The 16,358-nt window shown below is 65.8% G+C and overlaps 2 protein-coding genes across 2 annotated transcripts in view; one reads left to right on the top strand and one right to left on the bottom strand.

The window, feature by feature from the left end:
• Positions 1-6,993: 6,993 nt before the first annotated feature.
• On the top strand, positions 6,994-9,369 carry PERCC1 (proline and glutamate rich with coiled coil 1). Its single transcript, XM_047780990.1, has 2 exons — positions 6,994-7,288; positions 8,473-9,369. Exons 1-2 carry the CDS (start codon positions 7,234-7,236, stop codon positions 9,333-9,335), a joined length of 918 nt encoding a protein of 305 aa, XP_047636946.1. The 5' UTR covers positions 6,994-7,233; the 3' UTR covers positions 9,336-9,369.
• Positions 9,370-9,791: 422 nt separating this feature from the next.
• The window catches only part of CCDC154 (coiled-coil domain containing 154), a 9,576-nt gene continuing 3,009 nt past the window's right edge, over positions 9,792-16,358 (bottom strand). The window contains exons 4-15 of the mRNA XM_047782779.1: positions 16,184-16,279; positions 15,695-15,818; positions 13,837-13,938; positions 13,635-13,763; positions 13,435-13,559; positions 12,775-13,120; positions 11,676-11,795; positions 11,516-11,592; positions 11,061-11,178; positions 10,557-10,643; positions 10,151-10,338; positions 9,792-10,050 (exon numbers count right to left, since the gene is read on the bottom strand). Of these exons, the coding sequence (XP_047638735.1) occupies positions 9,924-10,050; positions 10,151-10,338; positions 10,557-10,643; positions 11,061-11,178; positions 11,516-11,592; positions 11,676-11,795; positions 12,775-13,120; positions 13,435-13,559; positions 13,635-13,763; positions 13,837-13,938; positions 15,695-15,818; positions 16,184-16,279 (1,639 nt within the window). The 3' untranslated portion in view covers positions 9,792-9,923. The remainder of the gene's footprint in view (positions 10,051-10,150; positions 10,339-10,556; positions 10,644-11,060; positions 11,179-11,515; positions 11,593-11,675; positions 11,796-12,774; positions 13,121-13,434; positions 13,560-13,634; positions 13,764-13,836; positions 13,939-15,694; positions 15,819-16,183; positions 16,280-16,358) is intronic.

Genomic DNA, 16,358 nt, shown 5'->3' with positions numbered 1-16,358 from the left:
CCCGTGGCCGCGGGAGCTCGCCCAGCCCTGGCGCTCTCCGTTGGTCTGTGCTGCGCAGAGAAACACAAACTGCGCACACAAACTGCCCTGCTTGCGGGACAGGCTTTTCCGCGCACTGCTCAGTCGCAGGGCCAAGATCCCAAACCCACCGCGGCAGGGCACATCCGCGGCTTCCGGGAAGCTGGCAGTCAGTGGGACACAGCTCCCTCTCCGGGAGGCCAGCGTAACCAGGTGTGCAGCGCCTAGCACGCCGTCATCTCTGTGCACAGAGGCTGCCGCGTGCTCCTGGGGAAACTTCCCATCCACTTCGGGAGTCGGGCTGTCCAGGGCCTCTGTGTACCGGGTTCCCCAGGTGTCTTCATAGCGAAGCTGCTGCCTCTGCCGTCAAAGCACACTGGCCCTGGCTTTGCTGAGCCGTCCTGTCTGAAGACCACATAGGAGCCAGGCACCAGCAGACTGTGGAGATGTGTTGGGGTGGGGTGACTTAGTGACAAAATCAGATAACAAGGCCACCTTGTGAACTGTGTCGGCAGCAAACACGCACACACACACACACACACACACACACACACACACACACACAATGGGAGCATTGAGTTAAGTTTTATTTCTGGCAAAATGAGATGGGTGAGGAAGTGCCCCAAAGAGGTATCAGGAAGGTCAGTGCCTATGTGGTCAGGGTGAAAGGGGTGCCTACAAACAACCGCACTTCTTGGCAGAAGGCTGCGGCTTGTCTGGAGGAGCAGTTGTCTCAGTTAATGAGCTCAGTGCTCCTCTGGATATGAGGAGATGAAAGAAACTGGGCTCATAAAATCTCCGGAAAATACCCAACTCTCTGAAGGCCCGTGCTGCCAGTTTTTCCCAGAGCACAGGGTGCCCCGTTCCTGATCTCCGCCCCGAACTGCTCTCAGGGGTGCTGACGGTCAGCTACCTCATTCTTGCAGAGCCAGATGACGAGGGAGCCTGTTTAGTTGCAGCTGTAACGTGCAGCCGCCCTAGTCAGCACCTCTGCCTCTGGAGGATCTCCTGCGCCTGCTTTGTGGCCGGAGAAGCACCAGCCATGGGCACTAGTTCTTCGCCCCCCAGAAACTCTAGAGACAGGTGAGCAAAGGTGGCAGGCTGGAGGGTTCCCAGCTCAGCAACATCTGGGAGACCTCCCTGCCCCACCCCGGACGCCCGGCGGAGGCTCCAATCCAAACCCAGAACTATGTTGAGCTGCTGTGTCAACAGAGGCACCTGTGTGCCCACATCCTCCTTTCTCACTGGGCTCCGCCCCACCTTTTCCATCCCAGAACCCCACCCAGAATCACGGGCAAACCAATTCAGCCACCGGGAACCCCAGGAGCACCTGATGTGGGTGGGAGGAGGGGGTGCTAAGTGTGGGGAGAATGGGCCAGCATCACTCTGGTGTGCAGTCTGTAGGGCTTCCTGGAGGAGGTGGAGATCAAAGAGCCCTGAGGTTAGAGGGGGTGCTAAGTGTGGGGAGAATGGGCCAGCATCACTCTGGTGTGCAGTCTGTAGGGCTTCCTGGAGGAGGTGGAGATCAAAGAGCCCTGAGGTTAGGGGTGGAGCTGCCAACTGCAGCTGATGCAGCCACTTGGTTGGTATGCTCCAGGGCATCTGGGAGCCACTCTGGGACAGCAGAGCGGGTGCAGAGCTGGGGGTCAAGGGCAGTGGCTGGGACTTCCATCCTGGTCAGGACAGCCTCCAAGGGTGCCTAAACCTGTCCCAGTCTTGATGACTGCCTTGGGTGGGTGACAGAAACAGGACATCCTGGAGGGCGTCTCTAAAGCTAGGCCGTCCTTGGCTGTGAAATAAATGGGCGTTGTGTGCTGGGGGCTGCTTCCAGGCCAGCTGCTGTAGCTGGGAAGCCGTTGGCAGGACCCTGGGACAGCATGAAGACTGAGGGGGTGGCGTGGAAATGTGTTTCCATCCCGAGGCAGTGGCGGACGCCCTCCGCCCACGGGGTCCCCAGGGCTGCGCCGGGGCCAGAGCCTGGGAGGAGCGCTCAGGCCCACAAGAGGGAATGAGCACATCCACATGTCCCCCTCTGTCCCCAGCTCCTGCTGCCACTGGTCCCCATTCTAGGTGAAGGCCCGATGCCAGGACCTGGGTCCTGAGGCATCTGAGAGGACAGCGGGCGCTGGTGTCCGGGAGCTGGCCTGCTGCTCTCCCGTGGGGCGTCATCCATCTCAGGGAACAGCAGTGTGAGACCAGAGACCGCAGGCTGGTCTCTGTGACTGTGACGGCTCAAGACAAAACACCACCTTCCATAATCGCATCTGACACGGCCCAAACCTCAAAAAAGACCAAGTACCCCATCCTGGCTGAGGGGAGGGACCCTGGTCCTTTACCAGACACGGCTGGAGCTTCCCTTTTTCTTGCCTCCTTCTGGATAAGATGTGTTAGGATGCTGCACTGGGCTGAACGGTGTTCCCCAACTTCACGTCCCGCTGGAGCCTCAGCCCGTGACCCCATTGGCGTCTAAGCTCTGTGGCTGTAATGGGTTGAAGTGACGTCATGCTCGATGGGGCGGGCCCTAAGCCCGGGGCCTAGAGTCCTTATGAGAAGAGAAAAGGCCCGGAGACACGCAGCGGAGGGGCGGTGTGACAAGGCAGCAGAGACTGGAGCGCCGCAGCCGCAGGCCGAGGGCCCTCGGGGACAGCCGGCTTCGCCGGGAGCAGGGAAAAAGGCCAGGAGCAGACTCTCCCCTCCTGAGCTGGAGGAGGCAGCGTTGTTTTAAACCACCCGTTAGGGGTCCTTCATTACAGCAGCCCCAGGGGAATGACAGACGCCCAACCCAAAGCAGAGCCCTCACCCAACACCCACGGAACCGCAGCCCTGAGGGGTTTTTCTTTTGTCTTCTTTAGGGCTGTACCCGTGGCACATGGAGGTTCCCAGGCCTGGGGCTGAGTCAGAGCTGTAGCTGCCGGCCTCCACCACAGCCACAGGAACGTGGGAACTGAGCTACGTCTGCGACTTACACCACAGCTCATGGCAACACCAGATCCTTAACCCACTGAGCGAAGCCGGGGATCGAACCCTCACCCTCCCGGATGCTAGTCATGTTTGTTAACCACTGAGCCATGACGGGAGCTCCACCAGCCAGAGCCCTTTCTACCGTTTGCCTGCTGAGACCCGTGCTGAGATTCCGAGCTGTGGTTCCCCTGTGCTTAAACCCAGCTGTTCAGTGACACAGGCGGTGGCGGCGGCTGGCCAGAGGCGATGACAGCCCCAAATGCTGTGGTCTCTTGACTCTCCCACGCGGCGGGGCCTAGACGGGGAGAAGCCCCAACCAGATGCGTCTGGGGCCGGCAGGGCGCTGGGTGACAGGTGCCCAGCTCCGCTGGCGATGACTGCTCCTGTCCAAGGCCCCCCCTCCTCCCCCCGCCCCCAGGCATAAACCAACACCTCAGCCCTCATTATCTCAAAGCACACAGAGAAACCTCACACAAGCCCTAATGTCCTGCTAATGGGAGGGAGGCTGCAGCCCTTGTGTGCCCGATGGCAGGAGTAATTTACTGTAGCGCCACTTGAGAGCTGACATATTGGAGCTATTGATTTTCCCTGGGAAGATCAATACGGGGTGCAGGGGACAGCCAGGTCCTCCACCTTGGGCAGGACAGAGCCTTCCTCCTGGGGGCCGAGGCCTGAGAGCAGGAGTAGGGGTGGGGCAGGTGCTCCAGGGTGGGCACAGAGCTCTGAAGGCCCTATGTGGCCCACAACGGGAGCAGATGCTGGGAATATGCTCAGGCCCCGAGACTGACATTCCAGGTGGCGCAGCTCCCAGCCCCACCCAGGGGCCCCCACGGGTGCAGGGAGCTTGGGACACCCATGTCAGCGGCTTGGCCCTGGCTGGCCACCCAACACCAGCTGGACATGTGCAGGCAGTGATTCTGGAAACATGCATCCAGCACCGACCCAGGGCCTGCCAGGCTGCCATACCCCAACCCAGCCTCACCAGGAACAAAACCTGGAGTTCAGCCTACCCGGTCTGGCTCGAGTGTGGCTCTGACTCAGGAGACACCTCTACCAAGCCCCCAGACCCGCCTCTCCAGTCCCTTTCACGCCTGTCGCCTGCCCTCACCTCCTCACCTGTGCCTTGTTGGGCCCCATCGTTGACTGCTGGGACTGGTGCAGTAGCAGCCCGCCCAGTCGCCCACCACAGGTCTCCTTTGTCCCCTCCCCAGACACCTGTCTGCTCTGGCTTCTCCGCTGTATGAGAACCCTGGTCAGGCCGAGAAGCTCTCCAGGATTATGCCAGCAGAGAAGGTCAAGGGTCCGGCTGCCTGGGCGGTCTCCCCGCAGCTGGCACTAATGGACAGCTCGCTGGGCCCCTTGGACCTTAAGCTCCTGCCACGGCCCCTGTTCCCCTGACTGGGGCTTGAGGCAGAGGCTGGGTTGGAAAAGTGGGGTGGGGGGTGATAACCACGCCGGGCCATCCTCCCCGTCAAAGCCCCACCCTCACCCTGAGACTCCACCCCAGCAACGCTGGGAAGAGCTGAGGCCCGGGCCGACTTGGCTCCCTATGGCCAGAAGGAGGGTCGGTGCTCTGGGCCAGGCCTGGAGGTCCTGCCGGCCACCCACTCCACCTTCCAGCCGATGCTTCCTGGTGTCCCATCACCGCTGAAACAGTGAGCACGCGCCGAGTGGCTTAAAACAGCACCGATTCACCCTGCGGCCCTGGCGTCCCAAGGCCCCAGGTGGTCTCCCGGCCTGAAACCAAGGTGTGTGCAGGGCTGGGCTCTGGAGGCTCCAGGGCAGAGCGCCCTCGTTTTCCGATTCTGGAGGCTGCTCCAGGTCCGGCCTGCGGCCCCTTCCAGCCCTTCTGTGAGCAGCTGCTGCCGGCGCCGCATCCCCTCCCCACTGGACCGACTGCTTCCCTCTGAGATGCCGTAGACGGTAGTCCAGGACCACGGCGCACCTCAGGGTCCCTCCCCGTCACCTGCACTGGCCCCTGTGCCAGGTGAGGTGACATCAAGCGATTCCCACTCCCTCGACCCCAGGGTGCCAGCTCTTTGCGACCTGGGTCCTTTCAGGCTGTCCTCTCTGCTGGAACAGCTTCGCTTCCTGCAGCCCAGCCGGGCGACACCTGCCCGTGTTGTGTGCTCCAGGAAGCCCTCCTCCGGCCACGCCGGCCGGAACCGTCCAGCCAGAGGCCCAGCACAGGGGATGGCTGGAGACCCAGCCATGCGCCCTCCTGGGCCTCGGCCTCTGGTGAGGCGGAGTTGACCGTGGCCCGGCCTGTCTCCAGCCCCTTCCCCAGCCCCAGCCCCAGCAGCAGGCGGGGCAGCAGCTGGGGTCCAGCTCTGGGTACCAGGGCGGGGGGGCGCAGGTGGGTACTCCCAGGCCCGCAGGGGGCAAGGTTGAATCTGGACAGAGAGGGGTTCTGAGGTCCCAGCTGGTGGCGGGGGGCAGCTGGGACCCCGACTCCGGCCTCCCTCGGTCTGGGCTGACGGCTGAGCTGTGCTGGGTCGGTGCAGAGCTGTGGCCAGGCCTGACGTCAGGCTCCGGGGGAAGGACTGGGCTCATGGGACGGAGGCCGGACAGACACCCCTCCCCTGGGAAGGGGCTGTAGTGGTGCCATAACCATAGGCGGGGAGGCCTGGAGTGTCACACACTCTGCCCCTGGCCACCGCTCTCCTGGGTCCTGCCTCAGGCACACAGCCTGGTGGTGAGACATCAGCAGCTCAGGGCAGGTTCCTGGCCTGGTCTGGGGCAGCTTCCGTTTTGGGGGGCAGAACTTTTCATTTCTCGCCCCTCCCCCAAAGCCAGGGGTCCTGGTGCAGCCGTTGGGCCCTCCACGTGCCCAAGAAGCGACTGGCCGTGCTCAGCGGGGGCAGAGCCACCCTGCAGGCCCAGGGGCTGGAAAGACTGGGTCTTCCCACACCCCCTGGGGAATAGGGTGTTGCCATACCCCCAAAGTGGGTGCTGGAGCCTGGAGCTGAGGGGGAAGCACCCAGGGTGTGTGTGGGGGTGTGGGGGTGTGTGGGGCCTCTGCAACCTTTCTGGAGCCTCCACACCTGGAAGGGCGATCCAGAACCCAGAGGGACCGCGGGGCCCTGGGGCCCGCAACACACAAAGCTGTCCTGTCCTCAGATCCTGGCCCACAGCCCTGGCGGCTCCGGGGGTCCCCCCAGCCTGCACCAGGGGCTGCTCCCTGGGAGCCGCACCCACAAGGGCCATGTCTGGTGGACAACGAGGCCAAACGGTGTCCACCAAACTCGCATCCACAGAGCAGAGCCTCACATGGAAGCAGAGCCACTTCTTCCTAACAGGTGTGACCAAGTTAAGATGAGGCTGGACTGGACCAGGGAGGGGAGGGCCCTCCAGCAAGGACAGGTGTCCTGGGAAGACGGAAACAAGAAGGCAGGAATGACCATGTGGGATGACAGGGGCAGAGGCTGGAGGGGCGCACCTGCACATCCAGGGGCCAAGGACTGCAGGTGACCCCGGACGCTGGGAGAGAGGCCCAGGGGTGGGTTTCCCGCTAGAGCCTCCGGCACGAGCCAACCCCCAGGGTCCCTTGGCTCGGGCTGCAGGCCTCCAGACCAGAGAGAGGGTCCCTCCCTGTCGCCAGCCAGCGGGGTGTGGCGACTGGCAGAGGGGCTGGGCGAGGACGCGCCCAGGCAGGATCCACGGGGCCGAGGGGCTACAAAGCCCCTCCGAGGAAGGCACAGGAGCCAAAACAAGGAGCCAGAGAAGGGGGATGCAGCTCAGCCTGGGGATGGGGACACAGCCCAGGAGCAGGTGGGACAGTAGAGCTCCGGCTGTTATGTTGCAAAGGCACCTACAGCTCGGGACGGGGGAGGGGGGCAGGAGGGGCCCACCTGCCCAAGCGCCCCACCTGGGCCCCGGCTGGCAGGCACGGGCCTCGGCCTTCGCAGGCCCTGCGGCTGGCCCGGAGCCGGTCGCCCTGGGCGCTGCCCAAGCAGGGGGTGCTCTAGAGAAGGCTACTCCAGAAGTCAAAATAGCATGAAATTTAATTTTCCGCCCATTTGACAAAGCTTGGTCTGGGCCCCCATCAGCGACGCAGATAAGGGCCCTCGGCCCCGGCTGTGAGGCAGCTGGGCGAGTGGCAAACACTCCACGGTCCCCGGGCAGGCCGAGGCTCCCCCCGTGGGGCCCTGGTTGCCGGGCGCTAAAGCAAACGGGCTCTATTTGCCCAGTCTGCGATGACAATGCAGTCACCAAATATTTGCCAGCCTGGCCAGCCTCGGCGTTGGGCTATAAATGCTTGAGCCCAGGTGGAGGCGGGCCCGCCCAGCGGGAGTTGCAGCCTCGGCAGGTAGGAGCCGGGCGGCTGGGGAGGGTGCTGGCCGCAGAAGTCCGGCCTCTTCCCCTCCTGGGAAGGCTGTGGGCCCCTCTGCCCAGGTGGTCTTTGGGGACCACCCACCCACCGGGACGGGTCACCAGCAGGGCTGAGCCTGGACAGGCCACTGAGGCGGGCTTCCCGGCAGGCGTGGGCCAGCGGAAGGAGGTCACCTGAGCCTTGGCTCCCTGTGGTGGCCATCCCCGCAGCCGAGCTGGGGCCACCCTGGTGGGAAAGAGGGGCTCCTCCCCCCATGACAGGGAGTGGTTTTCCGGCAAGCTGGGCACCCCCTCTTTCTCTCTGAACCTCCTGCCCTGCCTCACCCCCCACTTGCCTCCCTGCCCAGGGCTCTGCCAATGGGCTGGCCCACCTGCCTCCCTGCTGTGGAGGAGCCAGGTGCTGCCGGGGGCTGGGGGCTCCCATGTTCAGAATCAATCAAGGAGAGAGCCAGCTCCACCCCGAAACTCCCTCAAACTCCCACCCCCAGTCCTGTCAGCCCCAGCCCAGCCCCAGGTTAGGGACGCTCCAGCGTGACCTCAATCCCCCGACAGGGAGCCCACAGAAGCCTGGGACTGGGGCTGCATTTATGAGAATTGAAGGGGACGCAGAAATGACTCACCTCCCCTGAGCTCACCCCCATGGCTCCGTGAGGCTCCTCAAAGCCACAGGGGACAGAGTCGGGCCCAGCGTGGCCATCTTCAGGGACCCTGCCAGCCACAGACACTCGTGCGGGGGCCAAGGGGCTCCCCTGCTGGCACCTGGGCAGACGCCGTGCCAGCGAGCCTGGCTATCAAGAGCCGCAGCCGACACACGCTCTGCTCTCTGGGACCCCAAACCCACAGGCACCCCAGGGCCTGGACCAGGCCCCTCGCGACCTCCCCTGCTCCTCTCTCCTGGCGTTTCTCTCTCCAACAGCGCTGACCCGTCAGCCACCCTTCCTGCCCCTGCCGACCGCCCTCCTTACAGGACAGGGCACCCGGCAGCCCCCCCCAGATCCTGCCCCGCCCACCCGCCCGGTGCCACCGCCTGCCTCCCTCCAGTGCCTCTGAGCTGAGCGCCCTCCCCAGGCACAAACGGCCCTCGAGCCCGCAGTGACCCATCCCCCTAGGAGGGCTGCGGGCCCTGACCACAAGCCTGTCCCCTCGCGTCTTGTCCCACAGCCACGCCTGCCGCCCCAGAGGCCCCGGCCACTCGGGACTTGGAGGAGATGGCCGCGGGCGTGATCCGGCCTCTCTCTGACTTCCGGCTGCCTCTGGCGTCCCACGGGCCCTTCCTGCCCTCAGACCCTGTGCCTCCAGACACGTCGGAGGAGGACGACGAGGGGGAGGAGGAGGAGGACGAGGAGCTGGAGGCCGAGGGGCCAGAGGGCCACAGCCCGGCCTCCCGGAGCTCAGGATGGGCCACAGCCGCCCCAGAAGCAGCCCCGCTGGACCCCAGCAGCACGGAGATGCCGCTGCAGCTGCTGCGGTTCTCCGAGCTCATCAGTGGCGACATCCAGCGGTACTTCGGTCGCAAGGGCTGGGGGCAGGACCCAGATGGCTGTGACATCTACGCTGACGGCCACCCGGCCAACAGCTCGGCCAGGGAGCTCTCCTGCGCCGACCCAGTGCACACGGCCCAGGGCGAGCCCCCAGACCACAATGAGGCCACCGAGCCTGGGGTCTGCTCGCCTGGGGGCCCCAAGGGGCAGGTGTGCAGGCCGGGCCTCAGCAGGAGCAGGGCACAGCCGCTGGGGCCCCTGGCGGAGCTCTTCGACTACGGGCTGCGGCAGTACTCGGGGCCCCGGGTGGTGGCGGGCCGCCGACTAAGCCTGGAGCGGAAGTACGGCCACATCACCCCCATGACCCAGAGGAAGCTGCCCCCCTCCTTCTGGAAGGAGCCGGTGCCCAGCCCCCTGGGCCTGCTGCACCCCGGCACACCTGACTTCAGCGACCTGCTGGCTAGCTGGTCGGCAGAGGCCGGCCCCGAGCTGCCGGGCGGGGGGACCCAGGCCCTGGATGGGGTGCAGCTGGCTGAGGCCTAGCGGCCCAGCGAGGGTCAGGGGGGTGAACAGAGGGTGACCAGACTCTCAAGTGCTGTCCTGAAAGGCAGCCACCAGGGGACCAACCAGCTCAGGTGGGACCTCTAGGGTCAGGGGATGGGTGGGGTCCGGCAGGGCCGCCCAGAAGCTCTGGCCATAAGAGGAGGACAGGGCAGGGGCTGTGACCCCTCAGAGGTGGTGGGCTCAGGGGGCCTACACGCTGTATCCCCCTCTGGGGAGCCCCATTTCCCCAGACCAGCCCCCATGATTCCAGTCAGAGCAAAGGGCGCCCTTGGCACCGCCTGTCTGGTCCAGGGCGGCCCCTCCTGTGGCACCTGCGGCAGGTGGCAGGACCAGCTACAGCTGCCATGGGGGCCAAGGCTTTCCTGGAGGGCAGGAGCAAGGGCGCTGGTGGCTCCTGCCTCAAGGCAGGAAAGCCGCTGCCTCTGCCACCTCCCGGGTGCGGCGGACCTGGGGTAGGAGCAGGGTTTCAGGGAGTCCGGGGAAGGGTCCTCTTGGCACATCGCAGCCCAAGGCCTGCTGGCCCCCGGATGGGGGGACTCTGGACTCTGACAGGCACGGGGCGGCTGTTTATTTCCGGGAGGGGGCCAGGGAGGAGAGCGGCTGGGTGGGCTTCCGGCCGGTGGGCTTCTCCCCAACCGCCTTTGACCTCCGCCGGGCCACCAGGTTCATGAGCATCGCCTTCCACCGCAGCCACCTGCCCGGAGACACGGCTCAGGCCCCGGACCCCCTCCACCCCCCGGCCCTCGGGGCCTCCCCCAGCCCTGGGCCTGGGCCTGGCGGCTGCTGCTACCCACCTCACAGCCTGGTACACACCCCAGCGGTTCAGCGGCAGCCCCTCGCTGGGGGCCACGTCCTTGATGAAGAACTGCTGCCTCACCAGGGACATAAGCACCCGCCTGCTGCCCAGCGTCAGGGCCCAGGGGCCGCCCTCGCTCCACAGGCGCATCATGCTCTCCCGCAGGGCGGCCACCTCCTCCGTGCGCTGAGGACGCAGGAACAGAAGGGGCGGGCCGGCCCATGGCATCCATCTCCCAGGGCCAAACTGGGGCCCCATCGAGCGGGAAATGCTGCCTGGACCACACGCGCACATGGACAGACGGCCGGGCAGCCCCCAAAGCTGGGGGGGTAGCCAGGCGGGGGGCGCTGGGAGTCAGAGAGGAGGGCGGCCCGCCCGTGGGGCCGGGGGCGGGGGGAGCTCACCAGCTTGGTTTCGGTGTTAAACTTGAGGTTCTGGATAGTCTTGTTGTCCTGGATGCTGTTTTCCAATTTCATCATTTGATTCTGAAACTAAACGCGGCCCGGGGTTCGTGGGCTCGGAAAGCAGCGCCTTCAGCCCTGGAGGGCAGCCCCCAACCCAATCACTGTTTGAGCCCGCCTGCAACATGCAGGTCCTTCCCCCCCCCCCATCTGGGGGGAGCCGGGCGTGTCACTCATTCGGCCTGAGGACAGGGTGGGCCCCTCCAGAGCTCAGGGCACTCCTCCCCCTGTGCCTGCAGAGCCACCCCAGCGTTTGACACCTGCAGAGACACGCAGAGCCACCCAGCGGGATGGCCGTGCCGTGAGCCTGACTCGCCCACTGCCATTTGGGTGTTCTGGACCCAAGCCTCCTGGGAGGCGGGCCTGGGCCCCTCGGAAGGAGCCGCCCCATCTGAGCTGGACGCCCCCACACCCCGTGGCACGCGCCGGCGGCGGGGCCCAGGGTACCGTGGCCAGCTTGCCCTGGATCTCGGCGATCTTCCGCCCTGGGTTGCCCCCCCTGAGCAGCTGCACGGAGGACAGCAAACCGGCCAGCTCCTGCCGCACGGCCTCGACCTCGAACTCTCTGTGTGCACAGGAGGCCGAGGCTACCGGGCTCTGGGGAGGTCCCGGGGGCGGGACGGGGGCGGGAGGGGGCCCAGGCAGAGCATGGGCCTTGCCACCCCACCACGGTGGGGACCGCGGGACCCCCAGCAGGTGACAGAGGGAAGGCTGCCCCCTGCAGAGGCCAGGCCCAGGCTGGGGAGGGGTCGGCTGCCACAGGCATGGGGCGTGGCGGGGAACCACTGTCAGGAAGCCATGTGACGCAGCAGGGGGGCTCTGAGATGGCTGTGCCATCCTGGGGGGGACCAGCTCAGCCCCTGACAGCGCTGCCAGGCTGTGACAGGAGCTGGGGGCCTCACCTGGCTTTGGCCTCAGCAGAGATCTTGAGGTCTGAGTCGCTCTTGTGAAGGATGCACTTGTCGTAAAGGGCCTCTATCTGGAAGGAGGAGCAGGTGGGCGGGGGAGGGGGGTTCAGAGCCGGCCCAGCGGGGGAGGGGAGGCCGCCCAGCCAGCACCCACCTGCCGCGGCAGGCTGTCCACTTTCTCCTGCACCTCCTGCAGGTGTGCCTCGGCCTCCTCTCGCCACTGCGCCAGGTCTGCCCGCGATCTCTGCTCTGCGGCTTCCCACTCACTGTGTGCCTGGGGCGTGGACACGCGGTGAGGGCTGGAGCCTGCTCAGAGAGGGAGGTGGCAGGCGGACAGACCTGTCTGCTGGAGCCAGAGTCGCACCCCAGATGGCCACCCCCACACAGCAGAGCTTCTGGAGGGCACAGGCTCCGCTGAACTGTGAGCACGTCCACACGGAGTGGACACAGCTCCAGATGGCCTGGCCGGCACCCTCTGGGGCCCCAGTCCTCCTGGGCAGGGCTGCCAGGCTGAACAGAAAGAACAGCATCCCGGAGAAGAAGGCCTGGCCTGACTCCCTTCTCAGGCCCACCCCCACTGACCTTGAATCGCTATGGACGGGGACACAGAACTGGCAACCTGCCCACACGTGTAGCACGGGGGACGTGGGACAGGCCCTGGGAACCCGGCCCTGCCGTACACGTGTGTTCACAGTAGCACAAGGGCATCCAAAGGGCAGCAGCCCAGTGCCCGTCGGGGGACAAGCAGATAAGCTGTGGTCCCCCCACACAGTGAAACACACGGCAGCCGCAAGAGGAAGGCGCCCGTGACACGAGGCACCACACGGAGGTGCCTTGAACCGCGATGTGCAGTGACAGTGGCCACGGTAGACGAGTCTGTTTATAGGAAACGTCCAGAGCAGGCACGTCCAGGGACAGACAGCAGCTCTGGGGAGGGGCGTGACAGCGAACGCCCAGGGTCCCCTTCAGGGGATGGAGAGGTTCTAGAAACGACTGTGACCGTATAGCCCTGAACACGTGCTCGGCGGGATGACACACCTTGCAAGGGCCAGTGGTACAGGATGTGCCCGCTCTCCGGGGAGCCGCTGTGCGGTTGGCACTCCGCCTCTGACCCTGGGCCGCCCGCCCCCAGCAGGAGGGCTCTGGGCTCGGGGCTGCCCTGGGCCTTGTGCACAGTTGCTGGGCTGGCAAGACGGGTGCCGGGACCCCTCGCATCTAGGCGTGCCCTTCCCCTGGCAGCCCCGTCACGTCACCTCCCGCAGCCTGAGGCTCAGTGTCTGCTCCTGCAGGTCCAGCCTCCAGCTCAGGGCCAGGAAGTGGTCACTCATGTCCTTCACCTGCCTGACCAGCTCAGTCACGGACACCTCCAGAGCCTGGCTCTTCTCCTGGAGCTGCAGGGGGCCGGGCTGAGTGTGCTGCCTGCATCGGGGCAGGGGGCCCGCAAGGAGATCTGACCGCGGCCGCCGCCTCACCAGCTCCAGGGCGCTGCGTATCTCTCGCTGGGCCAGCTCACCGGCCATCTGGGTGGCCGCCAGGTTCTCCCGCAGGTAGGCGGCCAGCTCCCCAGCCCGGCTGTCCTCCAGGTGTCCCTTGGCAGCCCTGGGGGTTGGTGACACTGAGAGATACTAGCCCTCCGCCAAGGCTGGCCCACCCGTCAGCACTGGGCCAGGGTAGGGAGCCTGGCTGCCGGCTTCAGAACCTTCCAGGAGGCCCCGGGGAGGACAGGATAAGTGGTGACCTTAGGGGTCCCTGAGATGGAGCTGCGTCCATCCACTGACAGGCTGGGGGAGGGGCGGAACCCCCATTAAAGGGCAGCTTCTCGGCCCCAGGGTGCCCTGCTGGGCTCAGGATGCCGGGGGCAGGGGGGCAGGGCCGTCCCTTCACCCCGTCTGAGGCCCCACTCGGGTACCCACCAGGCCTTCTGCTCGGCCAGCAGGACTCGGTTCAGTGACGCCTGGTTCTGCTGCACGAACTCGGTCAGCTGGACCACAGCCTTGTCCAGGCCCCGGCACTGCTCCAGGAGGTGGCATTCTTCCTGCTGCCGGGCAGAGGCGGCCTGAGACCTGCCCCAGCTCCGGCCCAGACCTCCCGCCAGCCCCGCCGCGCTGTGTACCTGGCAATGTCCCCGCAGGGCCTGCATGTGTTCCTCGTCCCGCTCGCGGAACTGCTGCCACCTGCTCTCCAGCTCCTGCCGCAGGCCGCTCTCTGCCCGCAGCCGTGCGCTGTCTGAGGCCTTCATTCTCTGCAGAATGTCCCCGCTTGTGTCCATGTGAGCCAAGGACTGGGAGCGCCACCCCATACCCGCCGGTGCCCACCTTCTCCAGGGCCAGGAAGCTCTTCTGCAGGAAGCCGCACAGCTTGGCCTCCCTCTTGAGGAAGCGGAGGCTCATCTCCTCGCCAAGCTTGGTCATCTGCGCCTGCGGGCGTGGGGGTCCCCGTCACCCACAGCGCCATCACGTTGTGCTGGTCTTCTGCCCAGCACCTCGCTCGGAGGGGCCCTGGTCCGGTGTCCCCTGCAGAGCCGGGCCATGACTCCCTCCTTAGGAAGGAAGGCAGGGCAGGCAGGGGTCACCTGTCTCCCCAGAGGGCCAGGCGCGAGGGCTGCAAAGGGCCCCAAGGACAAGCTCCACGAGGCCAGGACCCTCGAGATCCTGAGTGGCCGCAGACACCTTCAGGGGAGGTGGCGAAGGGGCCAGCAGACCCCACCCCTGCCCAGAGCTGCCCCAGGGTGGCCTGTCTGTGTACACATGTGCCTGCTCAGTTTGCCTCGTCCTCCAGGCCCGGGGCGGGGTGGGGGGGGAGCCCTCCCCTCCCCCCAGCTCCTTCCGGCTGCACCCAGGGTCAAGGTGAGGCGTCGGGGGCCTGGCCAGCCCGCCTGTCTGCCTTCCTCACACGCCCAGGGGCTGGCAGGGCTCCAGCAGGAGGCACCAGCCCAGCAGCAGGTGAGCCGGAGTCCTTGCGGGGCCCCCTGCCCCACGCACGGTGACCCGGAGCAGGGCCCGGCCACCTGTTTCTGTCAAGAACCGGAGGGCAGCAGGTGTTTGGGGTTCACGGGCCACAGGGTCTCTGTCATCGCCCTCGGCTCTGCCGCTCCAGCGCAGAGGCAGCTGGGGACGACAGTACACAGACGGCCGTGAGCCGATAAAGCTTTGTTCGCAAACCCCGCAGCGGCTGCAGGGCGCGGACCCGGCCCCGGGGGCGTCAGGAATCCCTGGGCTCAGCGCTTCCTGGGGCTCCTGCCTCTCGATGGCACCAAGACAGTGACCCCACAGGGTGGCGGCAGGGGCCGCAGGAGCCGGGCAGCTGAGCCGTGTGGGCAGTGGCAGCTGGGGACAAGGCGCAGTCCCTGGCCTCTATTTGCAGAGCCGAAGGGGCTGGTCCGGAGGGGATCCCCCGACCCCCGACGCCCCACCCTCTGGGCCCGCACACACCGGCGGCGAGCAGGGCCACCGGGGGGCCTCGTCTTTTCGGAGGGAAGCACTGAAGCGCGACGTGCTGAGGGAGGGGCCTATTTCTCCATCTGGGTGCTGGTCACCCAGGGGGCGGGGGCGGGGTGGGGTGGGGGAGCAGAGCCAACACAGCACCAGTGCTAAGGACCGGGTGACGGAGGTCGTGTTCCATGTGGCACCGTGGTCACCTGTGGCCACAGAGCACGGCAGTGTGGCTTGTGTGCCCAAGGAGGAGACACAAACTGCCTAAGACATCAGCTCATCTCAACACCGCAGGACACAGCACAGGACCTGGGTTGACCCCTGGGTCCAAACATGTAGACAGAAACAAAACGAGAGCTGAGGGAGTTCCCTTTGTGGCTCGGCAGTTAACAAACCCGACTAGGATCCATGAGGATGCGGGTTCGATCCCTGGCCCTGCTCAGTGAGTTAAGGATCCAGCTGTGGTGTTGGTTGCAGACAGGGCTCGGACCCCACGTTGCTGTGGCTGTGGTGTAGGCTGGCAGCTGCAGTTTCAATTCGACCCCTAGCCTGGGAACTTCCATGTGTCGCAGGTGCAGCCCTAAAAAGCAAACAAACAAACAAACAAACAAAAAACACAAAAAAACAAGAGAGCTGGGCTGAGGGAAGAACCTGCCAATGGAGGACCCATGGGCTGGGAGCATCAGGGTACTTCTGCCCAGACATCAGGGCCCTGCCTTGGCCTGATTCACCTCCCAGGTACCTGCATCCTGGCCACCTCAAGGTCCACCCTCTGGCCAGCCGCCTCCTGGCTCTTCTGCAAGGCCCCGCAGGCCACCTCCCATTCCCGTGCCTCCTGCTTCAGTTTCTCAGTCAGCTCGGCCAACCTAAGGGCAATGCCTGCAGGTCACAGCAGCCCAGCCGGCCGGAGGGAGGCTGGTGGGCCTGGACGCCAAGAGTCCGTGCAGGCCAGGGCCTCAACTGGGGGTGCAGGACCAGAGGGCACACCCCTGCCTGAGTAAACATACAGAGGCCAGAAGCCAACTCCGTGTCCCTGCTCGGCCCCGAGAGCTGCTTCTCCCGTGGGGGTGACCAGTGGGGAAGGGGGCGAGGCCCAGGCTTGCGTCTGAGATCTGCTGTCAATCAGCAGCTTGGCACTGAGGCCAGGGGGACGCCTGCCCTGCCTTGGTGACTCCCCCTCGCCCCCGCCACTCAGTGGGTCAGAGAGAGCCCCCCACCCCGAGGGGCCCACCTGAGGCCGGCCTCCTGCTCAGCAGCCTTCCGCTCAGAGTCCTGGAGCGCCTGCTTCCTCCTGATGTGGGTCAGGGCCTCCCGGACCTCCACCAGCCTGGCACACAAGAGCTGCTTCTGCCTGGGGCCTGCGCGGCCCCCCTCCTGGTGGCTAGGAGCGGGGCTGGGCAGCCTTC

The sequence above is a fragment of the Phacochoerus africanus genome, chromosome 5, assembly GCF_016906955.1.
Source record: "Phacochoerus africanus isolate WHEZ1 chromosome 5, ROS_Pafr_v1, whole genome shotgun sequence".
NCBI lineage: Eukaryota > Metazoa > Chordata > Mammalia > Artiodactyla > Suidae > Phacochoerus > Phacochoerus africanus.
Note: the sequence above shows the minus strand (reverse complement) of the source record. Positions and strands in the feature narration are given on the sequence as shown.

Excerpts from the sequence above, each read along its gene's own strand:
- PERCC1 (XM_047780990.1), top strand. The coding sequence starts at position 7,234 with ATGCTTGAGCCCAGGTGGAGGCGGGCCCGCCCAGCGGGAGTTGCAGCC. Across the intron at positions 7,289-8,472 it reads GGGAGTTGCAGCCTCGGCAG|CCACGCCTGCCGCCCCAGAG; the intron begins GTAGGAGCCGGG and ends CTTGTCCCACAG.